The sequence below is a fragment of the Xiphias gladius genome, chromosome 1, assembly GCF_016859285.1.
Source record: "Xiphias gladius isolate SHS-SW01 ecotype Sanya breed wild chromosome 1, ASM1685928v1, whole genome shotgun sequence".
Classification (NCBI taxonomy): domain Eukaryota; kingdom Metazoa; phylum Chordata; class Actinopteri; order Istiophoriformes; family Xiphiidae; genus Xiphias; species Xiphias gladius.
The window spans coordinates 12,420,027-12,443,045 of record NC_053400.1 but is presented as its reverse complement, the minus strand read 5'-3'; the positions used below and the strand labels follow the sequence as shown (position 1 = coordinate 12,443,045).

Genomic DNA, 23,019 nt, shown 5'->3' with positions numbered 1-23,019 from the left:
GGGAGGTCCTATTGTCAATTATCACTTACTTAAATTGTGTGGGAATGTTCTCTGGCAGTACAACAGCTCCATGTGGACACACACTCATGTTTGAGAAATCAAATTATCAGAGGCTAACTCACTTACAGAAAAGTGAATTCTGAAAGCAGCCCACGTTCACAAACACACAGACACCATATCAAGACTTTGCAGATGGCTCAGGGTTCTAAGGAAAAAGTAAAATCGACGCAGCTCTGTGTAACAATAACGTTAGCTCAACTTTACCACAAGCAGTTTCTTCATACACACTTTACAATGAATTAAGGCATGGCTTGTTGCCTGGCAACAAGAGGCCCTGACATGGCTTCAACAACCAATCCATTTACTGAGCCAGGAAGTCAGCAGGAGAGGAAAAGACAGCAGCTGTGTGTGTGTGTGTGTGTGTGTGTGTGTGTGTGCATGAGCCAACTGAGTTGCTGTACGTGACAGTGCCAGCAGTGTGTGTGAGTTTGTATGTGTGTGTTTGTGTGTCTCATGACTAGGATGAGCAGGTGCAGGTCCACAGTGGGAGCGCTCTGTGCGAGAGCCTATTAAACCACAGAGTCAATGAGTTTGCGGCGTTCAAACTGATTTGATATGTGGTAGCGCTCCTCAGACACCTCACTGTGGTTAGCGAACCACCATGGTTGGGGGGGGGCATGTATTTAATACCCTGGTTCTATCTTGGGCCCACAGGAGGTTCATTTCCAGTTGGTGTTGCAGTTTAAAAATGGCTCTTACTGGGAATCATAAATCAGGAAAAAAAATGGTAATTAAACTTTAACTGTTTTTTTGCTCGGCTGAGCCAATCACTGAGATGATGGATATTCACTGTTCCGGCAGTTTGCAATCTTTGGAGTTGTAAATCGCTGGTTTCAGCTTGATGAATGGCACCTGTTCATGAGTAGGCATGTTTGTGACTTTTTAATGATTGGCCTAATCGAGGCTGCAAAATTGCAAAAATAAGCCTGTACTGTTATGCTCCATTTGTGGACAAGTTTTATAAACAAAAATGTAACCCAAAAGTAACGAAGAATTTCACATCGCAGAAAAAAAAAAAAAAAAAAAAAAGAAAAAAAAAATCGGCACATGAAACTTAACACATTTGGCAGAGTCAGTAGACCTATAATGGTGAACGCAATATTAATTTTATTTTTTGCATGGAATTTAATTCTAGCTATTTATTTTTACTTCAGTTGATCATTGATTTTGGTAAACTACAAATTCATTCCGATTAGGGCATTATAATTATGAAGTCAAAGAAGTGGCAACACGTAAATAGTCTGCCTGTGTTGTGACCGGCACGACTTACACGACAGGCCTAGATCACTCGTGGGTGCTGCTTTTACCACTTCTGAAAAACATGAAAATGATGAGTTGTTCCCTCCGGTGCACAAAAGTGAACAGATTTTCAGCTACTGTTTTTGTAATTGCTTGTAGTGTTAATGCAAAGTTAAAGCAAACGGTCAAGTGTTTTCTACGTTTGTGTGTGCGCGCGAGACTCACTCAGCTTCAGATTCTTGAACTCAGGCAGATGGGATGATGCACAGAGCTGATAGAAGATATGATAATTCCTCTCCTCGTCCGCCTGGAAAAAAGCATGAGGAGAATTTAATGTTATGGAAATGCTACACGAACATCTGTAGCCTGCTCATTTTAATCAAATACATCACATGAATGTTATTGATCAGTCCTACACATATTTGGTCCTTATCACAAGCTTTTCCTTTTTTTTTTTCCAACCCACATTCACTGGGAATCTCGACTGTGTCTGCTTTTTTCTTTACAATTATATCTGCTTTAAAATTATACAGTTTAACAATTTATCTGGAAGCTCCAATAAAGCAGTTGTCAATTTAATGCCTTGCTCAAGGGAATGTCAACAGATGTTACTGAGTCAGATGTTAATGTTACACGTTTATTATACCCAATGACTGTGTATAAAGACGGACGACATAACAGCTCCCCAAAAGCGAAGCCAAAACATCTTGATCGCCCCCTGGTGGCTGGCTACAGTATAGGTCATAAACGCCGCCCCCTTCACGTTAGCGGATCGGACATGGGCTAAACTAAAAAAAATCAAATAACAGGTCAAATATATTTTTCCCCAAAGAGGGTTTCTGTCATTTCTTATCACCCCGATGTATGTTCAAGTGTTCAATTTTCTGATAAGTTTAGTTTTAATTAGTGATGCTATAAAGAGGTGTGGCGTCATGATTGACAGCTGTGTTTGGGCCGGTGTATGGGCGGGACCTAGTTACTGTGGCTCGACCTACCAATCACTACTGCGCAGACTCTGACTCCAAATTACGTCACCAGCACAAGATGTAATTGATTTTACCACACTCACATTTCCCCCAGACATGCGGGGACTATGTGACCCACCTGTTTTCCACCCAAAATAGGGTACCCGCAAAATGGGTAGAAATAATGCAACTGGCCAATGTAGTCGGAGCAACATATTCATTTCCGGTGAAAATAAGTAACTCGCATATTAAAAGGGTATGCTGTAAAGGTACTGTAAAGCTGGAAACAAAATGTAAAGGCCACCAGATTATAAGTCTGTTACCTGCACTGGTGCTACTACACCCAAACACAGAAAGCAAACACACACACACACACACGCAACACACACCTATAAATGGGTGGTACTGGAGCAAAGCATGTGAGAAATGTGAGAAGAAAAGTAATCACATCTTTCCACCAACTTCCTCATTCCTTAACAGCGTTGTCTTTGACAGCAGAGTGTGTGTGTACGTGTGTATGTGTACATGTGTGTGCAGAAATAAAATATCCGTTTTCTTTATCTGGACACTGCCCTACTTGATCCACCGATGAGCAAACACACCCAGAGAGTATACAGTAAAGATATATAGGACAGAAAGTAAATAAACTTTATCTATATAGGACTTTACAAGACAGTAGCTAGAAAGAGCTTTACAGAGGGTAGAAAAAGAAAAAAGGAGTGATGAATAAGACAATGTACTGTGTAAAGACAAGTGCTTTTAAAGATGTGCACTGATTTGGCCTCTCTGAGACTTTTTAGGAGGCTGCTGAGAGAGATTTTAAAAAAAATCTTAAATATCTGACCAAGAAAAGTATACAAATTAAATCTTTATGTAAGAACGTATGTCCTGACACTGAAAAAAAACAGAAAGAGAGAAAGAGGGATAAGAGGAGAGGAATGCCAGGGCTGTAACCCGGTGTACAGATGGTTTATTAAAAGGATGGGTTTCCTTTGTTTTCTCCCACTTTCATTTCTGGAGAAGGAAGTTATTGCCGCATACTTCTTCTGCTCACCAGGGCACCAGGGCTAGACTGACAGTAAATGTGTGCTGCTTTAGTTTGTTTGTTTTTTTTTAATGTGTCCTACTGATGAGATTAGGTAACACACTGCTTTGGTGTCTGTATGTGTGTGTGAGCGTCTGGCTGACTGCACTTCGTCATATGTGGGAGGACATGAAGCAAATGAAGAGAATTACGATCTTGCCAAGCGAGAACGTTTAAGAAGTCCTCAGTTATTATCTATTGATTGCTAGTGCAGGGTTAATATTAATGGTAAATTGTGGGATCAATAACTTCCTTAACTGTTCCTCAATGCCAGTGCAGTTTTTCTGTATTTGACTTGCAGAATTTTACAGTAAATGCAGTGACTGATGATGCATCAGCCGTTCAGGCAGGACTAGTACAGTGAGCTGTTGCAAATCACTGAAGTAGTTACTGTATTCAAGGTAGGCAGAGCAAAATGCATACTGCATAAAGTTAAATCATAAGATCACAAACTAAATGTATTGATTATTTACTGTATATCTGCTGACATGTATTGGTGCCAGAGTGACTGAGTGGTCTATTGGGAGAACAGAGAAATTTCTTGTCCAGCTTGTTGCCTGCATGTTGTGCAGCCAACAGTTTGATACTTCATATTACGTCACAAGGCTAGATATATAGGATAGGGTTTTGTTGTAATGGTCGTGTTATTTGTCAAGTCCCTCAAGGAGTCAAGTTCAGAGTAAAATGTATACGTGTACAAAAGTCAACTCTGTTCATTTGTCTGTGATGCCTGAGGCAGGGGTAGTAGACTGTAATGAGTGAAGGAATGAATGTAAGTCAATGTAACATCCAGAAAAGTATAACAAAACAGGCCGTGTGTGTGGGTTCATGCAAACTTGAATGTGCATTTGTGCGCTCACCTGAAAGACCACGCGTGATTTCTCCAGCAGATATGTTCTCATGTTGGCACCGATGATACGGTAGCGGTTGTCGAAGCCGATCTCGATGTATTTGCCGAAACGACTGCTGTTGTCATTTCTGGTGGTCTTTGCATTTCCAATGGCCTGAAGGGCAGACAAAAAACACTGAAATGCTAAAACGCAAACAACATTTTGAGGTGATAGTGTTTAAATTTTGACTAAACAGATGGTATAAAACTGCACATTTTTATTTAAAAGCAATTTGGTTCATGATCCACAATGCACAAAGGGTAGTTCCAATTGTCCCAGAACACCACAACAGCAGAGTGAATGGCAGTTTTTCCTGTGGTTTGAGGATTGTGGTGAAGCAGAAAGTACAAGGAGGCAACAAAGAAACTATCATCAGACGGAAATTGTTTTCACGGCTATTATGGCTTATTTTTCTTTAAATTTTACTCAATAGGTCAACCTTTTGGGAAATACGCTTATTCACTTTCTTGCTGAGAGTTAATGAGAATATCTTTATCTCCCTCATGTCTGTAAGATAAATATGAAGCTACAGCCAGCAGCCAGTTAGCTTAGCTTAGCATAGAGACTGGAAACGTGGGAAACAGCTTGTCTGGTTGTAGCTTCCTGTTTACTATGTAGTATCAATTTTCTCATTCAATTCTCAGCAAAAAAAGCTACAATACACTTATTTCCCCAAATGCTTGAACTATAATGTAAATGCAGTGACAGAGAATACAGTATATACAGCATTCTGTTATATGACAGTATATTCACCTGATTCTAAAACTAGTATATATAATATAGTATATCTCCACAGTTGACAAAGCACTAGTATGTTTTAATGGATCGCTGTCTTTCCACACACAAGAGCTGGTTCAATTATATGTTGGTGGACATTTCCTGTTGAGCTACTGTACCATACGTCGGCAAACAATTCACCTACAGTCAGCAGCCTTAGTTCAATATACAGGATTGATCAATGACCCCACCAGTAAGTGTCAGTAGATGGGTGGGGCTACATACAACACACACACACACACACACCCCAGCTACACAACCAGCTGGCCTAAACAGAGTTAAATCATTTGTGAGCACAGAGGGTTTTTGCTAAGCTAAGGCCAAACACACAGTCTTTCACTGCAGACAAGGAGTCTTTCAGCAGAGCAGGTATTCCAGTCTCTGCCTGCATCAGCCAAACGCATAAAAACACCTCACACAAACACTCTCTCTCCTGCACACAAACACACACTGGTTTTGTAACATCGAGAGGGCTGGTGCAACCATCTACTCTGCATCCAGGCTTAGAGGCTGAAGTGACATCGCTGCGACGAAAGAAAGCTTTTGATTTATTTCTGTCAGCTTGTGTCTGATTGGCTCTAGGTGAAAGTGGTGGCTGGGAGGAGGACAGTGATGTTAGCGGAGCAGTTGGAAAGGATGGACAGGGTGGGGGATGGGAGGAGGTGGAGCGGGGTGGAAGGGGGGTAGTGGCATATGGGCACCGGGGAGCTCTCCAACCCCCCCCCGTCCCTATGACTCTGCGGGAAGAAATAGACATACGCACACACACTTAAGACCTGTGTTATCACAGCGAGAGAGGAGCCCAAGGCCAGAGAGGCAGAGCGTGGTAGAGAAACTGAAGGGAAGAGAGTAAAATGCCAGTGAAGAGCAGAAGAGAGGAGGGAAGAAGCACAAACAACATCATCCACAAATCCAATAAGCTTGTGAATATACTGCAGAGTAACTGTGCCAAAGAAGAAAGCATCTATATACAAACTTCCAGGAAAAAAGACGCAAGACTTGCACTATGGAACAGAGCTTTTTTCAGCAGTTTGGGTGGGGCAAGGATCCAGTCCCTCACACCCACAACACCTTTCCTGTCAGTGATATGACCTGTAATTTTATATACACAGGTTATACAAAGCTGCATCAAGTGATTTTACAAATTCCAGTGAGTAGAAAAATCTATCAGTAAATATGAACAGCACACATTGGAAGGAAATGGTCACAAAAAGTTTAAAACATGTTCATTGTTTTATATTTTCAAAAAAGTTCTCAATTTTTATAGTAGGCAAACATGTCAGTTGGAACCAGCTTTAAGATAAAATTGAAAGTAATCCGAGGACGGCATCGAATCCTCACCTCCATGATGGGGTTGGAAGCCAAGACTTTCTCCTCTACGTTGGCCTCGCTGGCAGAGCCACTGACCGTAGCAAAGTATCTCATGGCGTATTTGGCTGATACCGTCTTTCCCGCTCCGGACTCCCCACTCACAATGATCGATTGGTTCCTCTCATCCCTGACAGGTTGAAAAAGAACCGTAAGAGGACTGTATATATCAGGTATTAATGTAGGACTGGGAGAACCGTTTTGACTATAGGATAGATTGGATTGAGGCTGTGAGGAAAAAATTATCACCATTTTTTGTAATGTGCAAGGTTTTTTGGCTTTACATCACTCATTTACATCAGGGTCAAATCAAACTAGGGCTAAGGTTGAGGGTTACTCCCGTGTACAGTATATGCACCACTTATCTATAGTTTAATAATTACAGTGTGACACAAACAATGCCAGGGTTAGGCCTTGGGCAGATACAAAGTGTCAGATGCTATTAGGAGCAGGTGTTAACACAACTTATAACCCCTCTTGTTCCTCCGTGTGCTTTAATATCTCAGCAGAGCACCCTCCTCAGGTAATGCTGCCTCCTCCTACTGTGCCACCTTTCTTTGGAATAAACTCCCAGCTGCTTGAAGGGAAGCTGGCTCGGTTGCGATCCATTGTCTCAGGAGGCGGGATATTTCTTTGAACGCCCTCTCACGAGGTTTCTTTTTTTTTTTCCATTAGACCCTTGGGTTTTTGGTGGAGTTTTACATTCCAACAGAGCATGGGTTGTGTCTGGGACTATTGCTGTTGAGGGACTGTAACGCCCAATCAGATACTGTATGTCCTATAGGGCTACAGAAACAAGTAAATAAACTTGACATGAATTAAATGGTTTGACGCAACTGTTTGAGCCGAACTCATGCATCCAGTAATTTGCCAGTTGTGCTACACTGTGTGCAGCCATGGCCAAAAGTTTTGGCACCCTTATGTCACTGAAGCAATGCTCCATTCCTCCTGGAAAGGTCTTGAAATTAAAAACTCTTTTTTCATGCATACCTGCATGCCTTTGGTTTGGCATAGAATAAAACACAGAAGCTGTGAAAAGAGCTGAATTCTTGCTTATTGTACAAAGATCTTCTAAAATGGCCGGACAAAAATATGCATCACCATTTTCTGTATCTATTTACAATCCCACTGTGTCAGTGGAGCTGCACAAACACACTATTAATTTAAAAGATCCATATCAGTGATGAAAATATTAATAATTTGATACCGTACATCTCATTTCAAAATATTCTGTTATGCACTTCATTATTGCCAAATTGTAGAGTTAATATGAAAATAGGACCTTAATATAGAGATTGAATATTATTAATTGTACAGCCCTAAACAGCATGTAATGCCCTCACACATGGATTAATACAGCTGTATGCCAGCAGTGCTTTGTCATACTGGACATACTGAAAGGCTTCAGCTAACACCGTAGACGTAAAGGAAGGAAGAAGAGATATCTGAGTGCTGACTAAACTTGCTATAAAGTACAGTTAGCGACATGTGTATGTCAGTGTGTTGATGACATAAACTCCCAGAGGGTGGCCAAAAAGATCTACTGGTTGGCTCCAGCAGAGAAAACCAGAGTGTTAAACAGTGTGTGATTAAAAGAGAGAGAGAGAGACAGAGAGAGAGAGACCACCAGGCTATTTATGTCTCAGCTTTGACCTACAAACCCTGAAAGGAGAGAGAGGGCTGAGCAGCAAAGACTAGAATGAAAGCTACTCACATAACACACACACACACACACACACACACACACACACACACACACACACACACACACACACACACACACACACACACACACACACACACACACACACACACACACACAAACCTGGCCATCTGTTTATAAGCCTCTTCTGCCACAGCAAAGATATGTGGGTCCATGTCTCCCATGTTCTGACCGCTGTAGGCATTGATGATGTCTGTTCCGTAGATTGGCAGCGTCTCATACGGGTTGATGGCAACTAGAACGATTCCTACAACACAGATAAAAGGTTTGCACTCACCTGCAGCTAAACTGGGTTGTATTAAACAGGTATCACACTGTTATGCTACTTTCCAAATGGAGAGGGTAGGAATTATAAATCAAGTATAGTACAGATAGTGTTTATTGGTCATTATCTGTTATTCATTATCAAAAGGCAAGGGGCCTGTTTAAAACCAACAACAGCACCATGCGCAGGGGAGAAAACAAGATCCCGAAGCCCACATTATGCTCAGTTGACATAGACAGTATAACCTTGGGAGAGATCTCATTAGACTCAAAAAAAGTTGATTTTATTATATGTGCATATGGTTCATTGCACTGTGAGATGTTTTTCTAATATTATATTTGCAGCAAAAACAACACTTTAAAACAAAGTGACTATTTAACTGATGAAAACTTAACTGAAACTGTAAGAATACTATGAGAAATAAATTAAACACATCCCATACCTTGTATTTATCCTCTTGAATTTGCAAATAATGCAAATAATACCCTAATATACAACAGTAGTGAATATGCCTGCAGTTTGCAGCTAATAAGAGACAAGTTTTACCGATGAATGTAAGCGTTCTTGATAAGCATAGCATACAGATGTTGAATGGGGACAATAAACAATGCCTGACTTATAGTAAAAATACAATAAAGGTTATTGAAAGTCACTGACATCAAGGCTGTGCTTAACTAATAAACTATAAAATCGTCCATTTTGAAGCAATATACAACTGATTAGCAGAACATATGCTGTAGTATGTACAAAAATGGGGTTTCTGCTGTTTTTAGTGACTGAGCTATAAACACAATGGGAATCAATGACAATCTAAATTGTTAACTTTAGTGGATCGTTTGAAATTTAAGAAAATTTAAATTTTACAAATTCACACAGTCTGCTACAACTGTGTGTTTTTGATCACACAGTTCTAGCAGACATTAATGAGCATGTGAAAAGGACCATGACTATCTCTCAGTGCTATGTCACTAATTTTTTTCTCTGCTTTACCATTCCTTAAAAAAGTAGGATTTCATTCTAAAGAACTGACAACATACAGAAGACCTTCATTAGATGGTTAGAGTGCCCTCCTACCGCAGTACGTGTAGATGAGCTTAGAGTCGATGAAGCGGACTTTGAGGTTGTGCAGCACGGCTGGCTCGTGGAGGTAGCTGAGCGCTGTGAGGTCATTCTCGCCTACCAAGATGTCCGGGTTTCGCAGGTAAGGCAGGTTCTTCGTCTTGGGGTCCAGCTTGTGCTCAATGTTCTAAGGATGATCAGGAAACCAGAATGACACAGTAGAGTTATAACAGAGACACGGGACATTATTTTTATGCAAAGCGCAACAAAAAACTATGAATTCATACATTAACAAAAGATGGTGGATCAGTGCAAATATGACCGTGACTTGTGTTAGGACCCTATTACCTTACATTTTGCATATTAAGATTACACCCTTATCTAACAGTAATGCATCATGAGTTCTACCTGTATCTTCCACAGATCATATATTCAAATGTAAGAATTCACATGAAAACCAACACAGTCCCAGAGTTGACGTTAAAATATGTTTAAGCTGTTCTGATACATGACTTTTAGAGATGCCTTACTATGCCAACAAACTACATTCTGTGTTTATACTTACCAAATTATGAGAGAGAAACATGCCCCGTTTTTTAATGCTAAAAGCCAAAAGTGCAAAGGTTTCTTCCCCATACCAGTGTTTCCCAAACACAGACTTTATTTGGGCGGGCCGCCTACGAATATTAACTATTTCTATTTCTCTAGGCCTATTTCAGCTACCGTCACGAATAGAATCTAATTCTGTGTGAAACCCTGCATACAGTAGGTTAAATCAAGTCGTGTGATAAAATCCATAGACAGATTTCTTCTGGATGAGCATCTGTAAACTCCTTTACATGTTTGGCTGTTGCAGTTTCCCAGGTCTGGCTGAGTGAGGCTGACTAACATTGGAGATGCCATCATTTAAATGATGAATAACAGATGTCCACACCCACTAAAAGTATTCATACAGTATTTCATGTATATGTTCTCAGAAAGGTCATGAGACAGGCTACTGATTTGCAATGGCTCCGGAGCAAAACCATCATTCATAGCTGTGTTGTTCCCCACTATCTGTGTGGAAACTTCAGCTGGCATGTCCCATGCACATTTTCATTTTCACCTTTTACGCTTTTTATTTCCTTATTAAATGAATCTCTTTCCCTGCATATTCATTTTTCTGCCAATCTTCAACAGCAGCCATTTAACCCACATGAACTTGTGCTTTACTCCACAAAGGCTGCACAAACATCTAAAATAGAATTTTAAATCTGCACATGGATCAGGATCAGGTTCAACAAATATGGTACAGTGTTTCATGGAAAAGTGTAAAAATGTACATAAATGCCTTAATTCATGATGCCAAGAATTCATGTTTTGGGGGGTTTGTGGGAATTTTTCCTTGTCCTCTTTGAGAGATTGGGCTATGTTGAAAACTGTTGCTGTTTGGGCCCTGCAAAGCTAACTGAGAATGGTATCTGATATTTAGCTACACAAATAACCTTAACTCCTTTGAAAATTAATATCCTAGATCTACCTGGTTTGACACCAAAAATCTGCCACTTGTTCCATGGCTATTGGCCTCGCTTTTCACCAAATTTCATTGAAAACATTAAACCAGCCAAACATATAGAACTAAAAACAAAACCTTACTGATGGTAGTTGCAACTGATTACACTAACATATGCTCACATGAATATTAAATCACTATGAACAACATGGCAAATGGTTTTGCTACTAGCATGCATTCATTAACAGGGGTGCTTGATAATGATTGCTAGAGGTAAAAAATGTATGCTGGTAGCTGTTTGTATTCTAAGATAAGGAATTATATTCACTGCTACATGCTCCTTGTGGTATCTTTGCAACAAGGTCTCATTTGTGGAGAGTGCTAATGGTAAAACCAGTAGCCGCTAATGAGACGCTATGCTTTGAAGTGTCTTTGAGGCAGCGAGAGAGAGAAGGGGAAAAAACAGAGAAAAAACATATAGAGGGAAAGATCCCCACCTCTTCCATTCATCCTTACCGTTCCGTCCTCCAGCATGAGCTGCAGGGAGGCATCGCCATTTTTGTAGTCCTTGGTGAGCTCAGCAGACTTCCACACCTCCTCTGCATCGGGGATCCACACCCGAGCAAGCTGAGAGACAGAGGGAAAAATAATAGCTAGTTAAAATCATGTTATGGCACTTGAGAAATACAAACTATACCAGGTGCCAGGGTTGCTGACATTTTACATTTCCACTCAAAATTCCCTTCTATTTTTGGTTTAGTTTATACTGTATACTGAAAATGCCTGGGTCAATATGAAAACTATATCTTTCTAATATACCAAATTTCTCAAATTATCTGAAATTTCTGAATTTATTTGAGGATCCCATTGTTATAAAGTACTCTATCTAGTTTTTCAAGCAGGCTGGAATAAAGATAAGTCACCTGGAGATACTATTTGACTCAAGTCTGCTCCACCTCAGCTCAGCGAAAACCATTTTCAAGAGAAGAAGGACGGGAGAACAAACAGAACAAAACAGTAAACAAGAGAAAACAGTATGACCTCAGAGAAAACAATGGGTTCTGTGTTTTCACAGTCATGAGCACATGGCTTGTAATGGTCAGTAAAGTTGTAGGAACAAACTGTTGAACAAATAGTAGCTCATAACGATGTAAGAATGCAGTTGCGGATATTGTGTGGTCATAACTCAAAATTCACATGCGCATGCACACACACAAACACGCACACACACAGCTATAAAACAGTTTCAGGCCTTTAAGGACTTGTGACTGGAGGCAATCAGCTGATCACAGACATGTGGAAAAACAGTGATGGACCCCGCCGGTCACATGGCTGAGGAATCCAGCTTACAAATGTACAAATGTGGATAAATACAGGGATATATAGATACAAATGTAAAAAGGCCTTGCTTCTAGAGGTGTAGGGGAATTGAGTGAACCAAACTGTCACCTTAAAAACCCAGACAGACAAGGCCTGCAGTGACTGAGTGTGTGTGTGTGTGTGTGTGTGTGTGTGTGTGTGTGTGTGAGTGTGTGTGTGTGTGTGTGTGTGTGTGAGAGTGTGAGTGTGTGAGAGAGTGTGTGAGTGTGTGAGAGTGTGTGTGAGTGTGTGTGTGTGTGTGTGTGTGTGTGTGTGTGTGTGTAAACTAAGAGTTAGACGAAGTTTAAGAAAACAAAATGTTAATGGTATGTGTTCCCCAGGAGCGGAATGTGTTTTATCCACTCACACTGAAATTTATGTGTCTAGCTTGTGTGAGATCATTGAGCACATATGAATGCATCAGATGCCCTAATTGAGAAAATGTTATTTTTAAACAAGGCAAACTGACCCTTTAACCTGATTCTGCACATTAAGTCTAACCATAAAACTTTCAAAAATGATAGCGGGTAAAAATATCCTCAGTATCCTATCTTTCTGTTTTTGTTAAAGGATTATGTAGGACATACTAAGTATAAGAGTACAAGCCACCCCACATTCACACCCACACCTCCACAAATCACTACAGGATTTAGACTCTAAAACCTTCATGTGTTATAATCTGAACATGAAGGAGGATTTTCACTTTAGTGAGCCTCATTTATTTCAAATACCAGCAAATACGGAACACATGGAGCGAACTACTATTGTTTAAATAACATCTTCTTGATAAGGACTTTGGCAACTAAAGCACATGACGATGAGCACAGAGTCTTTCTGGAGGACCAACAACGATTTCATGGCTTTGTTACATAAACTGCTGATAACAATTTCACGGAGTCGCGAGAGAAAGATCTCATTGTAGAGGGGCACAACGGGAAAAAGACTGGTTAATTTGGTTTTCTGCTTCACTACCAATCATCTGAATCATGACATCATGGTCACACAAACCCTCCACCTTCCTCCCTCAGTCTGTCTGTCTCTCGCTCTTAGTATTAAGAACAGTGGTGGTGTGAAATGGCAGCTACAGCCTCTCAGAGAATGAGAAATAAAAAAATGAAATAACAGAGAAAGTCTTTTTTTCGTGCTGATATCCCCAATATTAATCAGTAACTTCTTTAATATATCATATCTATCTCTATGGTTGTGGTATGTTAACGTGGGACAAAGGCTAGAGAGGGCTGTCAAAATTCCATGACGAGAGGAATAGATGTTAGCCTGTGATGAGGGTTATAAGAAATTACATGGGTATAAGAAATTAACGTAATGTGCCACCACCAGCTATATGCATGACTTAGCCCATGGGTCATGAGACCTGAGAGAAATTTGAGCAGAGAGGGTGTATGAGGGAATTCCCTGCAGTGCAGCACCAAACCTGAAGGAGTGGCCTCAGTACCACAGCATTGCAATAAAAAAAAATCATCATCATAATCATCATATCATGATGGGACAATAGGGCTAATTTCCGAAAGAGCAGAAGAAGGAGATCCAGTAGGAAAATAAGATGGCTAACCGCTTGTGAAAAGCTTCAGTTAGCCTTCTGTTACAGGCTACATCATGCAGGGAAATTTACATCTTGTGACTGTCAAGAGTAACTTTCAGGGACTCCAGACTAGTAGCGTGACCAAGCATTTTCTCACCTGAGAGAGGGATACCTAGTGGCTAACTGTGGACAGTAGAGAAGATCTCACTGCATAGTAGAATTCAGAATCCCACTTAATGTCAAACGGATGCTGTTGGGATGAAGCCAAGTTTCTGTGTATATATGTGTGTGTGTGTGTGTGTGTGTGTGTGTGTGTGTGTGTGTGTGTGTGTGTGTGTGTGTGTGTGTGTGTGTGTGTGTTGCATGCGGGCCGCTGGCTAGTACCTTTAAAGATTTTAGTGCAGTGTCTCGGAGAGATGTGGACAGGTGGGACAGACAACCAAGCAGGAGACCAGAAGGGGCGGAAGCCAGCGTAAAATGCGGCAAGTGCTCTCCGTTAATTCTTGAACTCAAGACCAGGATCTGGATCTAATGTTTAGAGCTGATTTAGCGTAGAGTTGTTGAGGGGCAATGTCAAAGCTTCGACTCTAGATGCCCGCCATCGACGCCTAAGCGAGCTGAATCTTCCTCCGTGATCATTGCTTCATCCACAAAAACGTTGCCAGAATCGGAAACAACTAAAAAGGTGAGTAGCAGAGCAGTGCTTTAAATGCTATTGCACAATTGCACAATAGTAGGTCTGAAAGACAAATGGACAGAATTGCACTGCTATTTAAAGAACAGCATCCAGTGATTGACTGGCTCGAGGAACTCGGGCAGAAAGATCATTGGTCAGATATAGTGACGTGGGGATTTTGAATTGAGGGATTTGACAGCATGGGAAAGTGGAAGTGATGGAGAGATATATATCAGGAGAATATAGCCAATGGTAACTCATAGAGGAACAAGGCAGGGTGTGAGGGAAGAGATCTTCCTTATTGAGATCTTGCCAAAGTTTCATAAAAAGAGAGCGACAGAGTAAGTCTATGTGCATGCTGAGTTACAGATCAAACAGCAGCTAAAAAGGAGAGACCCTCACAAACAGCTAGCGTGATCAACCCACAGATCACAACAATCTGTTCGACACAAACACTCACAACTAAGAGATCCCTGAGATCAGACATTATCATTAGAGACGTCTTTTTTCCCCCAATTACGATGGATTAAATGAAAACAGCCAATCATCATTTTAAATTCAATTTCTGTAATTAACAATTTCAATTGCCAATATCTGCAACAAATAGCAACAGGAACAACTGTTTACAAGTTATTGGCACTATTAGCCCACTGAACAGTTTATTTATTTGCTGATGAAGTATTTAGAAATGTTGTCGGCCTTCAAAATACGACAGTTATATCATAGCTTCTGTCACTTTCAGGTGTAAGGAGCCCATCATTTTTTTTGCAATTGTTATGACCATCAGGTGTCAAATGTGTTAGCCTGAATTTATTTACAATTATAGGAGAACATGGCCTTAATGGCTCTCTCTCTCCTCATTCCACCATTTCATTAGTCGTTTCACCTTTTTGGTCCCTGCAGGAGACTGTCCCAGCTGCCAGCCTCCTAGCATGAAGCGAGACAGTGAGAGAGAGAGAGAGGGGAGAGATATAGAGGGAGCGAGGGAGGAGGAGGACAGGGGCTAAAAATAGGAAAAGGGAGTTTTGAGCAGCATCACACCTCACAGAGACATCAATGCGCTACTGAGCACACTTTCTGATCCTGATAATTATTTTCACACAACACACACACACACACACATACAGACACACACACCCCTACACTTGTTTCACACATCACTTGGTGTCAAGCACGATTATCCTGAATTAGTTAACACTGATATATGCAGCCAATCAGCACATTTCTTTTCCTCCTCTTTCCTCTTGGACCAAAATACAAATACACACTTGTATTGTTGTGTGTGCATGTGTGTATGTGTACCTGACAAGGGACAAATAGACAGAAAGAAAGCCAGCAGTACAATACAGCTGCAGAGGCAATTAATCATATTTACAGTCTAACAAATTCCCCTGAGTTGAGAAAACAGAGGAGAGATGAAGGATGAAACTCAACCACACACACACGCACAGACACACAGACACACAGACACACAGACACACAGACGCACAGACACACACACGCACAGACACACACGCACAGACACACACGCACAGACATTTACATGCTTCAAGGACATCATCTTCCACCATGAAACACGAGCTGGAAAAGAGCAATGTTTGGAGTCACAGTGCAGCCACTCTGTCTGCCTTAAATAGGGATGGATGATGGTCAGGCTGGTGTGCTACCGATGACATCATATGTGACATCAGAAATCACATGAGTAATTAATCTCTGCATTGCCCCACATATTCCACATGCATGAGTGTAAACACACTACTTGGTCTGTGAACTCAGGCAGCCAATGAGAGGCTCAATTTTTATTTGCAGGCCTGTATCTTTTTGTTTTATTTTTCATTATCAGGGCGCTGGGCTTGGTCACACTGACGCAAGGGTCATGTGATCTCTGTGTGATTAATTTGTGTTAAACTGCATGCAGCGCTCAAGAGGACATTGAGATAAAACTAACAAACTACAAACTAGCTAGCATAGTCACTATGACAATATGGAGATGATGCATACAAACAATGCAACACCTTCTTCAGCTTTGATCTGCATCCAGTCAAGAAAAGACGCTCTTCTTTGAAATGAATGGTGACATTTTCAGTGTATGCAATGAGATCCCGCCCTGAGCACAAGACTACTTGCTTTCCTTTCACTCTAGGAGCAGGCAGTGAATACCCAGTCAAGTGACTTCTGATTTGGTTATCACACTACATTAAAAGGGGTACTCCAGCAATTTAGTATTGAACTTCAATAAAATCGAGGGGTTCACACAAGACAGAGTTAAAAAACAATGGTCAAAATTAAAGCAGCAGAGGGTGAGGTATTCTGACTTTTACTCTCTAGTATGAGTCAAGCTCATAAAACTCTGGATCCCATATTTACCATAATGTAACCAGGGCTGTAACTAACTACCACTGATTAATCCGCCCATTATTTTTTCGATTAATTGCTTGGTTTTCAAAATGTCAGAAAATAGTGACAAATGCCCTTTATTATTTTCTAGAGTCCTAGGTGATGTATTCAAAAGTCTTGTTTTGTCTGACCAACAGTCCAAAACCCAAAAATACTCAGTTTACTATCATATAAAACAGAGAAAAGCAGCAAATCCTCACAATTGATAAGCTAGAACATCCAAATATTTGGCATTTTTGCTTGACAAGTTATGAAAATGATTAATCAGTTATCAAAAATGTTGTTGATTAATTTTCTGTTGATTGATTAATCAGTTAACCGACTAATCGTTGTAGCACTAAATGCATCTCAGCGGTCTTTTGTTAGACACCCCCTTGTCTGCTAAATATCTATGTCTTTCAAATTCTATGCCCCAAGCTTGTACCACAGGCTATCTGTTACAAATTTGTAGTGTCCAAGCCCATGCTTAGACAACCCTGATGGCATCACTATGACCTCCTCAGGGTTATTTTCTCAGACTTTGAAAAGCTCCTTCAGAGCCACAGAGGACTTTATAAATCTGTTTTTATAGGTGTACTTCTCATGTGGAGTAAACTGCGTGTGTAAAATTGATGGACTGCCCCTTTAATCTGGACAGCTCATAGTGCTGAACCCTTCATATTAAAATCAATCATTTTCATCATTTTGAGAGTTAGTGTGACATCAATTGAACCCTTCGCTAAGCCCCGCCCCTTTGTTGTTAGACGCTGCTAGTCCGTCAAAAGCTGTGGGAGCTGGCATGACGCCCATACTGTCACTAACTGCACTCCCTGAAGACATATTATCCAATTTTAGAAAAACAAAAAAGCAATTTCAGAAGCAGACAGAATGGCCTACGGTATGTGTTTGACAGATATATTCAGGATGTCAAACTGACTCACCAGCTAAAACATCTTAAAAGGTTAAAGATAGAAGCTAAACATGACAGATGAGGGTGTAAATTTGAAGCACCACATCACCTGGCAATCGAGACAGAAGACTATGAAATTAAGGAGTGACACTGATCCTGTAAAGCAGTATAGGTTCAATGTTAAAATCATTAAAAAGCAAAAGAAGCATGTGTATACATTCAGTTCACCCTGGCATAGCATAGAAGTGCTTGTAATGATCCATATGCTGTACTCTGTGAATGTTAGCTCCACAGGGTTTTGCGCCCATCTGATCGGACTTACTTTAATCGATATCACTATTACACGTGCCCCAGGCACAATCTTTAACCAAGACTAGCTCGAAATCTACAAAACCAGCCTGCAAATGACATAAAATCCAAAATGACGGCATGAGACTCTATGGAGCACGGCCGTATGGTTGTCAGACTCTGATGCTATGATTGGCCAGTCTGCATTCGAGAGGTGGAACTTAGCGAAAGGTCAGTTATTATTTATGGTCATTAACCTGGTTGATTATAAGAAAATAATTTCGTCACTGCTGTTGCGGCATCTTATCAGCATAGTTGAATTCAAACAACACTTGAAAACAAGCATTGTTTAAGAATGACGCTGCTGACCTCTGCATTATGTTCAGAAGAATTTTATTTTGATAAAATGAAAATTCCTCAGTTTAAGTAGTTGAAAATTCTCTGTCAAAACACAAGATAATAATACAGATATTTTTTGTCCTTAATACCAATCCATTTACAATATTTGAATACTAACATACACAAACGTAACAAGCTATTCAGGTTATAAAGGATTTCCATAGACAGCTATTGTATTATTTATAGTTTCTACAAAAAAATATGCATTATATTGATAATATTAGAGGACAACACTGATTTAGCAAATTCAGAGCAATGCACTGTTATTCTGACACATCAACTATTTAATGACAGTTTTTTTTTTTTATATCAAGTAATTACCAGAATTCATAAATTCACCAAAAGGAACAACGGATAGCAAGCGGCGAGTTAAGATAAGAGAAGTGAAAGTTACCAATAGTGTACTCTAAATGTAGTCTACTCTTAGCCTCACAGTAGCTGTCAGCAGGTCAGTTAACAGCAGGGAAAGGCAGCTCTTGAAGGTACAAGGCTGGGCTGATGCTAATCCTGGTTTAATTGAAACAAAGGATCAGGACCTGATTAGGCTAACTCAGGGTTTAACACCGGCTAATCTTATTCCATTCAACTACACCACGATTTCATTACATTCACATATGGCTACAGGTTACCACTACTGGAAGTGCTGCTAACAAGATTACAAAAGCTTCAACTTGTCTAATTGTGGTCCTGTCCCGCAGACAGAAACACTGAACATGGAATAATTTAAGCACCCAAAAGGAGAAGAAGAGAAACAATAGCAATGGATGTGTTTTTACATTAATAAAGATGCAAGAATAAACTGATTCCATCCAAAACTGCGTGCCAAGACATGCAGCTCCAAGATGCTTGTTATCTCTGAATATAAAGAAAGATGAGTGGACGTGCTCTTTTCATTGTTGAAATTGGCAAATTTTGGCAGATGCCATGAAAGGTGTCGCCATGAAGGAAGATGGATGAGTGAGGTTTGGAGGTCACAGAGGTCAGGGCATTGGGAGAGTGTGTGTACAGTGTACTATATGTACATGTACTGTGTGTGTGTGTGTGTGTGTGTGTGTGTGTGTGTGTGTGTGTGTGTGTGTGTGTGTGTGTGTGTGTGCGCTTGTGTGTGTGTGAGAGAGGGAAGGGGAACGGGACTGTAAGTGCAGGGCGGGGCATCCAGGAGAAGTGTTTACAAATGTGCACAAAGTCAACAGCAGATTATAGAGACTTCACCCTGCTTATACTGAGCTCTGAGCTTTCACTCTTGGATTGGAGTACCCCTGGCCTGCTGTACCTTTGCTGAACTCTCACAGGGTTTTCTCCTTCTTCTCAAACTGCAGAATGCCTATATAAATGTTTATCGGACCACTTTCATGTAAATCAATTCCAATTTACCTTGAAATATATATATATATAGATATGTAAGTTCTGCACTAATTTCATAAGTGAGTATCACTTTGCATTAGCCCTTTTATTTTTTTTTAATCACAACTGCAAAATTTCTTGTTACGGCTAAATAAATTAAATTGGGTAAATGTCTCATCATGGCCTATGCTTAATCCATGTAGCTAAAATCTCTGCAAATAAAAAAATATACTCCTCCTCTCCTCTGTTGCGAAGAACTGACTAGTCAAGTGAGTGAAATAAAGTTGTTCATTTAACTGTACAGAAGAATGAAAGGAATTTAGAGGAGTGAATCAAGTGGAAATACATTAAAACGTTAAAACATTGTACAATACGGACTGGTAGAGACAACTATCTAGACAGCTGCAGTGGAATGTGAAAAGTGTTTTGCCCACATATTCTCAGTAAAGCCGTCAATGGAGTCCCAGACTGCAGAAGCCTTGTCACATGATGCCACTCATGTGAGAATCTGCTGTTTTTCTGCTCAGCTGGGCAGACGCGGCATGATGTCGAGATATGGAGACATCAGCGCCGGTGGAGAGTTTAGTAGGAAGGACCCTCGATAGTCTCACTACACCCAGTGGTGTTCCCTAGACTGGGCTCTTTTCTAGCGTGCCAATGTCCAGTCATTGCCAGAGATCAGAGTCTCTTACTGAGAGGCTGTGATGCTGCCCAGCAGCTAATCCAATCAGTTTCACTCCTTCGCTTGTGTACGTTATGCCAGGGTGGGAAAATGGGGGAACTGGATGTCGGCACACAGCTGAGCTCTTGACGTATGAGAAACTAAGCTCAAATGTTCTCTCCAATGCTGCAACTGTAGTACACCAAAAACACGCCACAGCAAATATGAGGAAAGAGATTTATATGATCTGTAAGTCTACGGTACAAAGTATCATTCAACAGTATAACATACTGCTTCTCCACTGTACCCAACTAGGGTGTAAGCCTCTGCAACACAGTTATACATGTATCTACATGTACTGGTGTACATGTAGCTAAATCTGAGCTAAAGCTCAAATCTGATTTGTTGCTAATAGAGAGTTTTTAGCGCCCTGCTGATTTCAGTGACATAACTATTTTCTACAGAGGTGAATCCAAAAGAAGGGTGTGTCAGGACTGGGGCTCCGTGTTCCCCCATTAGAGAGACACTGCATCAACCTCAAGACCAAAACTTAAAGATCACTCATCAAAGAACTGCATATAAGCTAAAAAGAGAAAAGTAGCTCCTCCTTCAGCAGATCAGCCTGTTTAATGACTCTTTCTTAACAATTTCCCATACTACATACTGTTTTTACAACATGTCTACTTAGTCAATGAATGGAGAGATGAGGTTGACCCCATCCCTCCATAAAAACTTAAAAGAAACAAAAACTTACTTGGACAAACATATACTGCAACTCCCGGTTCATCTTGTTGCTTTATCAAGCCTTTAGCTCATGCTGTGAGTCTAGTGGTTTTCTGGATGCCTCCAGCCACACACGCCACAAGACCAGACACTAACTGATCGAGCACTGAGCTCCAAAATTTGCTGGCGGATGAAACCTTGTCATTGTGTCTGCAGACACAAGCAGCGTTCACTGACGTTCTCCAAAGTTCCTTACCCCGAGACAGATGACTGGCCATCCCCTCTGTCTATCACATATCTGGGGCTTCGTTCCTCGATCACATGAGTTCTAAAGCAGAAAGACTCTCAGAGCGAGCAAACAGGACTTTCCCACAAACCGATGACATGGCTCCAAGTAACAACCGTCTGACAGACGCACAGATGAGCAGGAAAACTGAATCTTGTTCCTACACACACACACGATTGAAATTGTGTCAGTGTTTTAGAGGAGCACAATGTTATTTACATCAAGGTCAATTTTCTTCCATTGTGTAACAGTGACAGTGATTTCCTTTGCCTCTGGTTCCAGACAAACAGAATGCTGAAATAAGATGCTAAAGCTGGGTTTCTCAAATCATCACAATAAATAAGTATCTTCAGCACGTTAACACTGAAAAAACAAACAAACCCAAAAACAGATGGAATCGCTATTTTAGTCATAAACATGCAGCCCTACTCTCTGTCCATCTGCCCTGGTGTGTCCGTCTGTGTTGGCCAGGCAATGGCTACGTGCCAGAGCATATACAACATGACTGCACAATTACTTTAACCAGGTTATCTCCGTAATCTAATGCACATGCTCTAAATTAGAGCTGAGGAGAAAAAAATAAATAACTGGTTTTAGATCATGTAAAATTCGCCACCTGATGCAGTTGCGATGACACCTACAGCACACAAAGCAGGACTGCTCTGTTCCATGACATATCTACATAAACTCCTATGGTAAAATATGAAATGTAAACAAATTGAGTTTTGTCTACTGAGGATGCTGCCTTTTGTTCTATATAGAAAGCACTGTCATAAGATTAGGTTTATTTTATGAGATCTTTGTTGACAAATATCTCTGTAATATTATTTCATTCAATAAAAAAAATGACAAAATCATTTTTTTTATTTCTGCATTTTTTTCTATTTCTTCAGGTGTGATTTAATGTACACTGAAGCTTTGATTCATCCTTCGGTAAAATAATTCAGTCATTCTCTATTTTTTTTAGTTTTCTGAAGGTCTTTTACTAGCTTGATGATCAGACTTAAATGTCATTTTATAATCACTTCTTTCATGAATGAAACTGACCTTTCAATTTTGGTAGCAAACCACGACTGTGCTGCTGGCTATGGGTTGAAATGGTCAAGCATACTGTGCTTTAGGCAGCACCCCAACCAGTGATGTAACAGCAGGTGCTTTCCTTTCCACTGGGTGATCATGACAACTCTCCATATGCGACCATAGGGGCAATATATAGTGTATGATTTATTTGTGCTTTATGAAAACCTATTGTAGGCCCTGTTTGATTGTACTCATCACTTACACAGAGATTTCGATCTACTGAAGATGCTTGTCTCGCAATAATGATCAAATATTTTAAAAGTGCTGTATTGCAATTATTATCGTGGGCATGAAATCATGATAGTAATGTTTTGTGACTTAGAGGAATAGTTTGATACCAATCTCACATCTGTACAGTAAATATGAAGATGGAGCCGCTCATCTCATCTAACTCTTGGCAAGAAAGCTAATAAGCGTTTATCAATGTCTAACTATTCCTTCAACCCATGACTCCA

General features: G+C 40.5%; 1 protein-coding gene across 2 annotated transcripts in view; it reads right to left on the bottom strand.

The window, feature by feature from the left end:
- The window catches only part of myo5aa (myosin VAa), a 57,484-nt gene that overhangs the window by 30,848 nt on the left and 3,617 nt on the right, over positions 1 to 23,019 (bottom strand). For both annotated transcript variants that reach the window (XM_040131974.1, XM_040131964.1), the window contains exons 2-7: positions 11,439 to 11,549; positions 9,446 to 9,617; positions 8,209 to 8,353; positions 6,357 to 6,513; positions 4,209 to 4,352; positions 1,525 to 1,606 (exon numbers count right to left, since the gene is read on the bottom strand). In XM_040131974.1, coding sequence (XP_039987908.1) covers positions 1,525 to 1,606; positions 4,209 to 4,352; positions 6,357 to 6,513; positions 8,209 to 8,353; positions 9,446 to 9,617; positions 11,439 to 11,549 — 811 coding nt within the window. The remainder of the gene's footprint in view (positions 1 to 1,524; positions 1,607 to 4,208; positions 4,353 to 6,356; positions 6,514 to 8,208; positions 8,354 to 9,445; positions 9,618 to 11,438; positions 11,550 to 23,019) is intronic.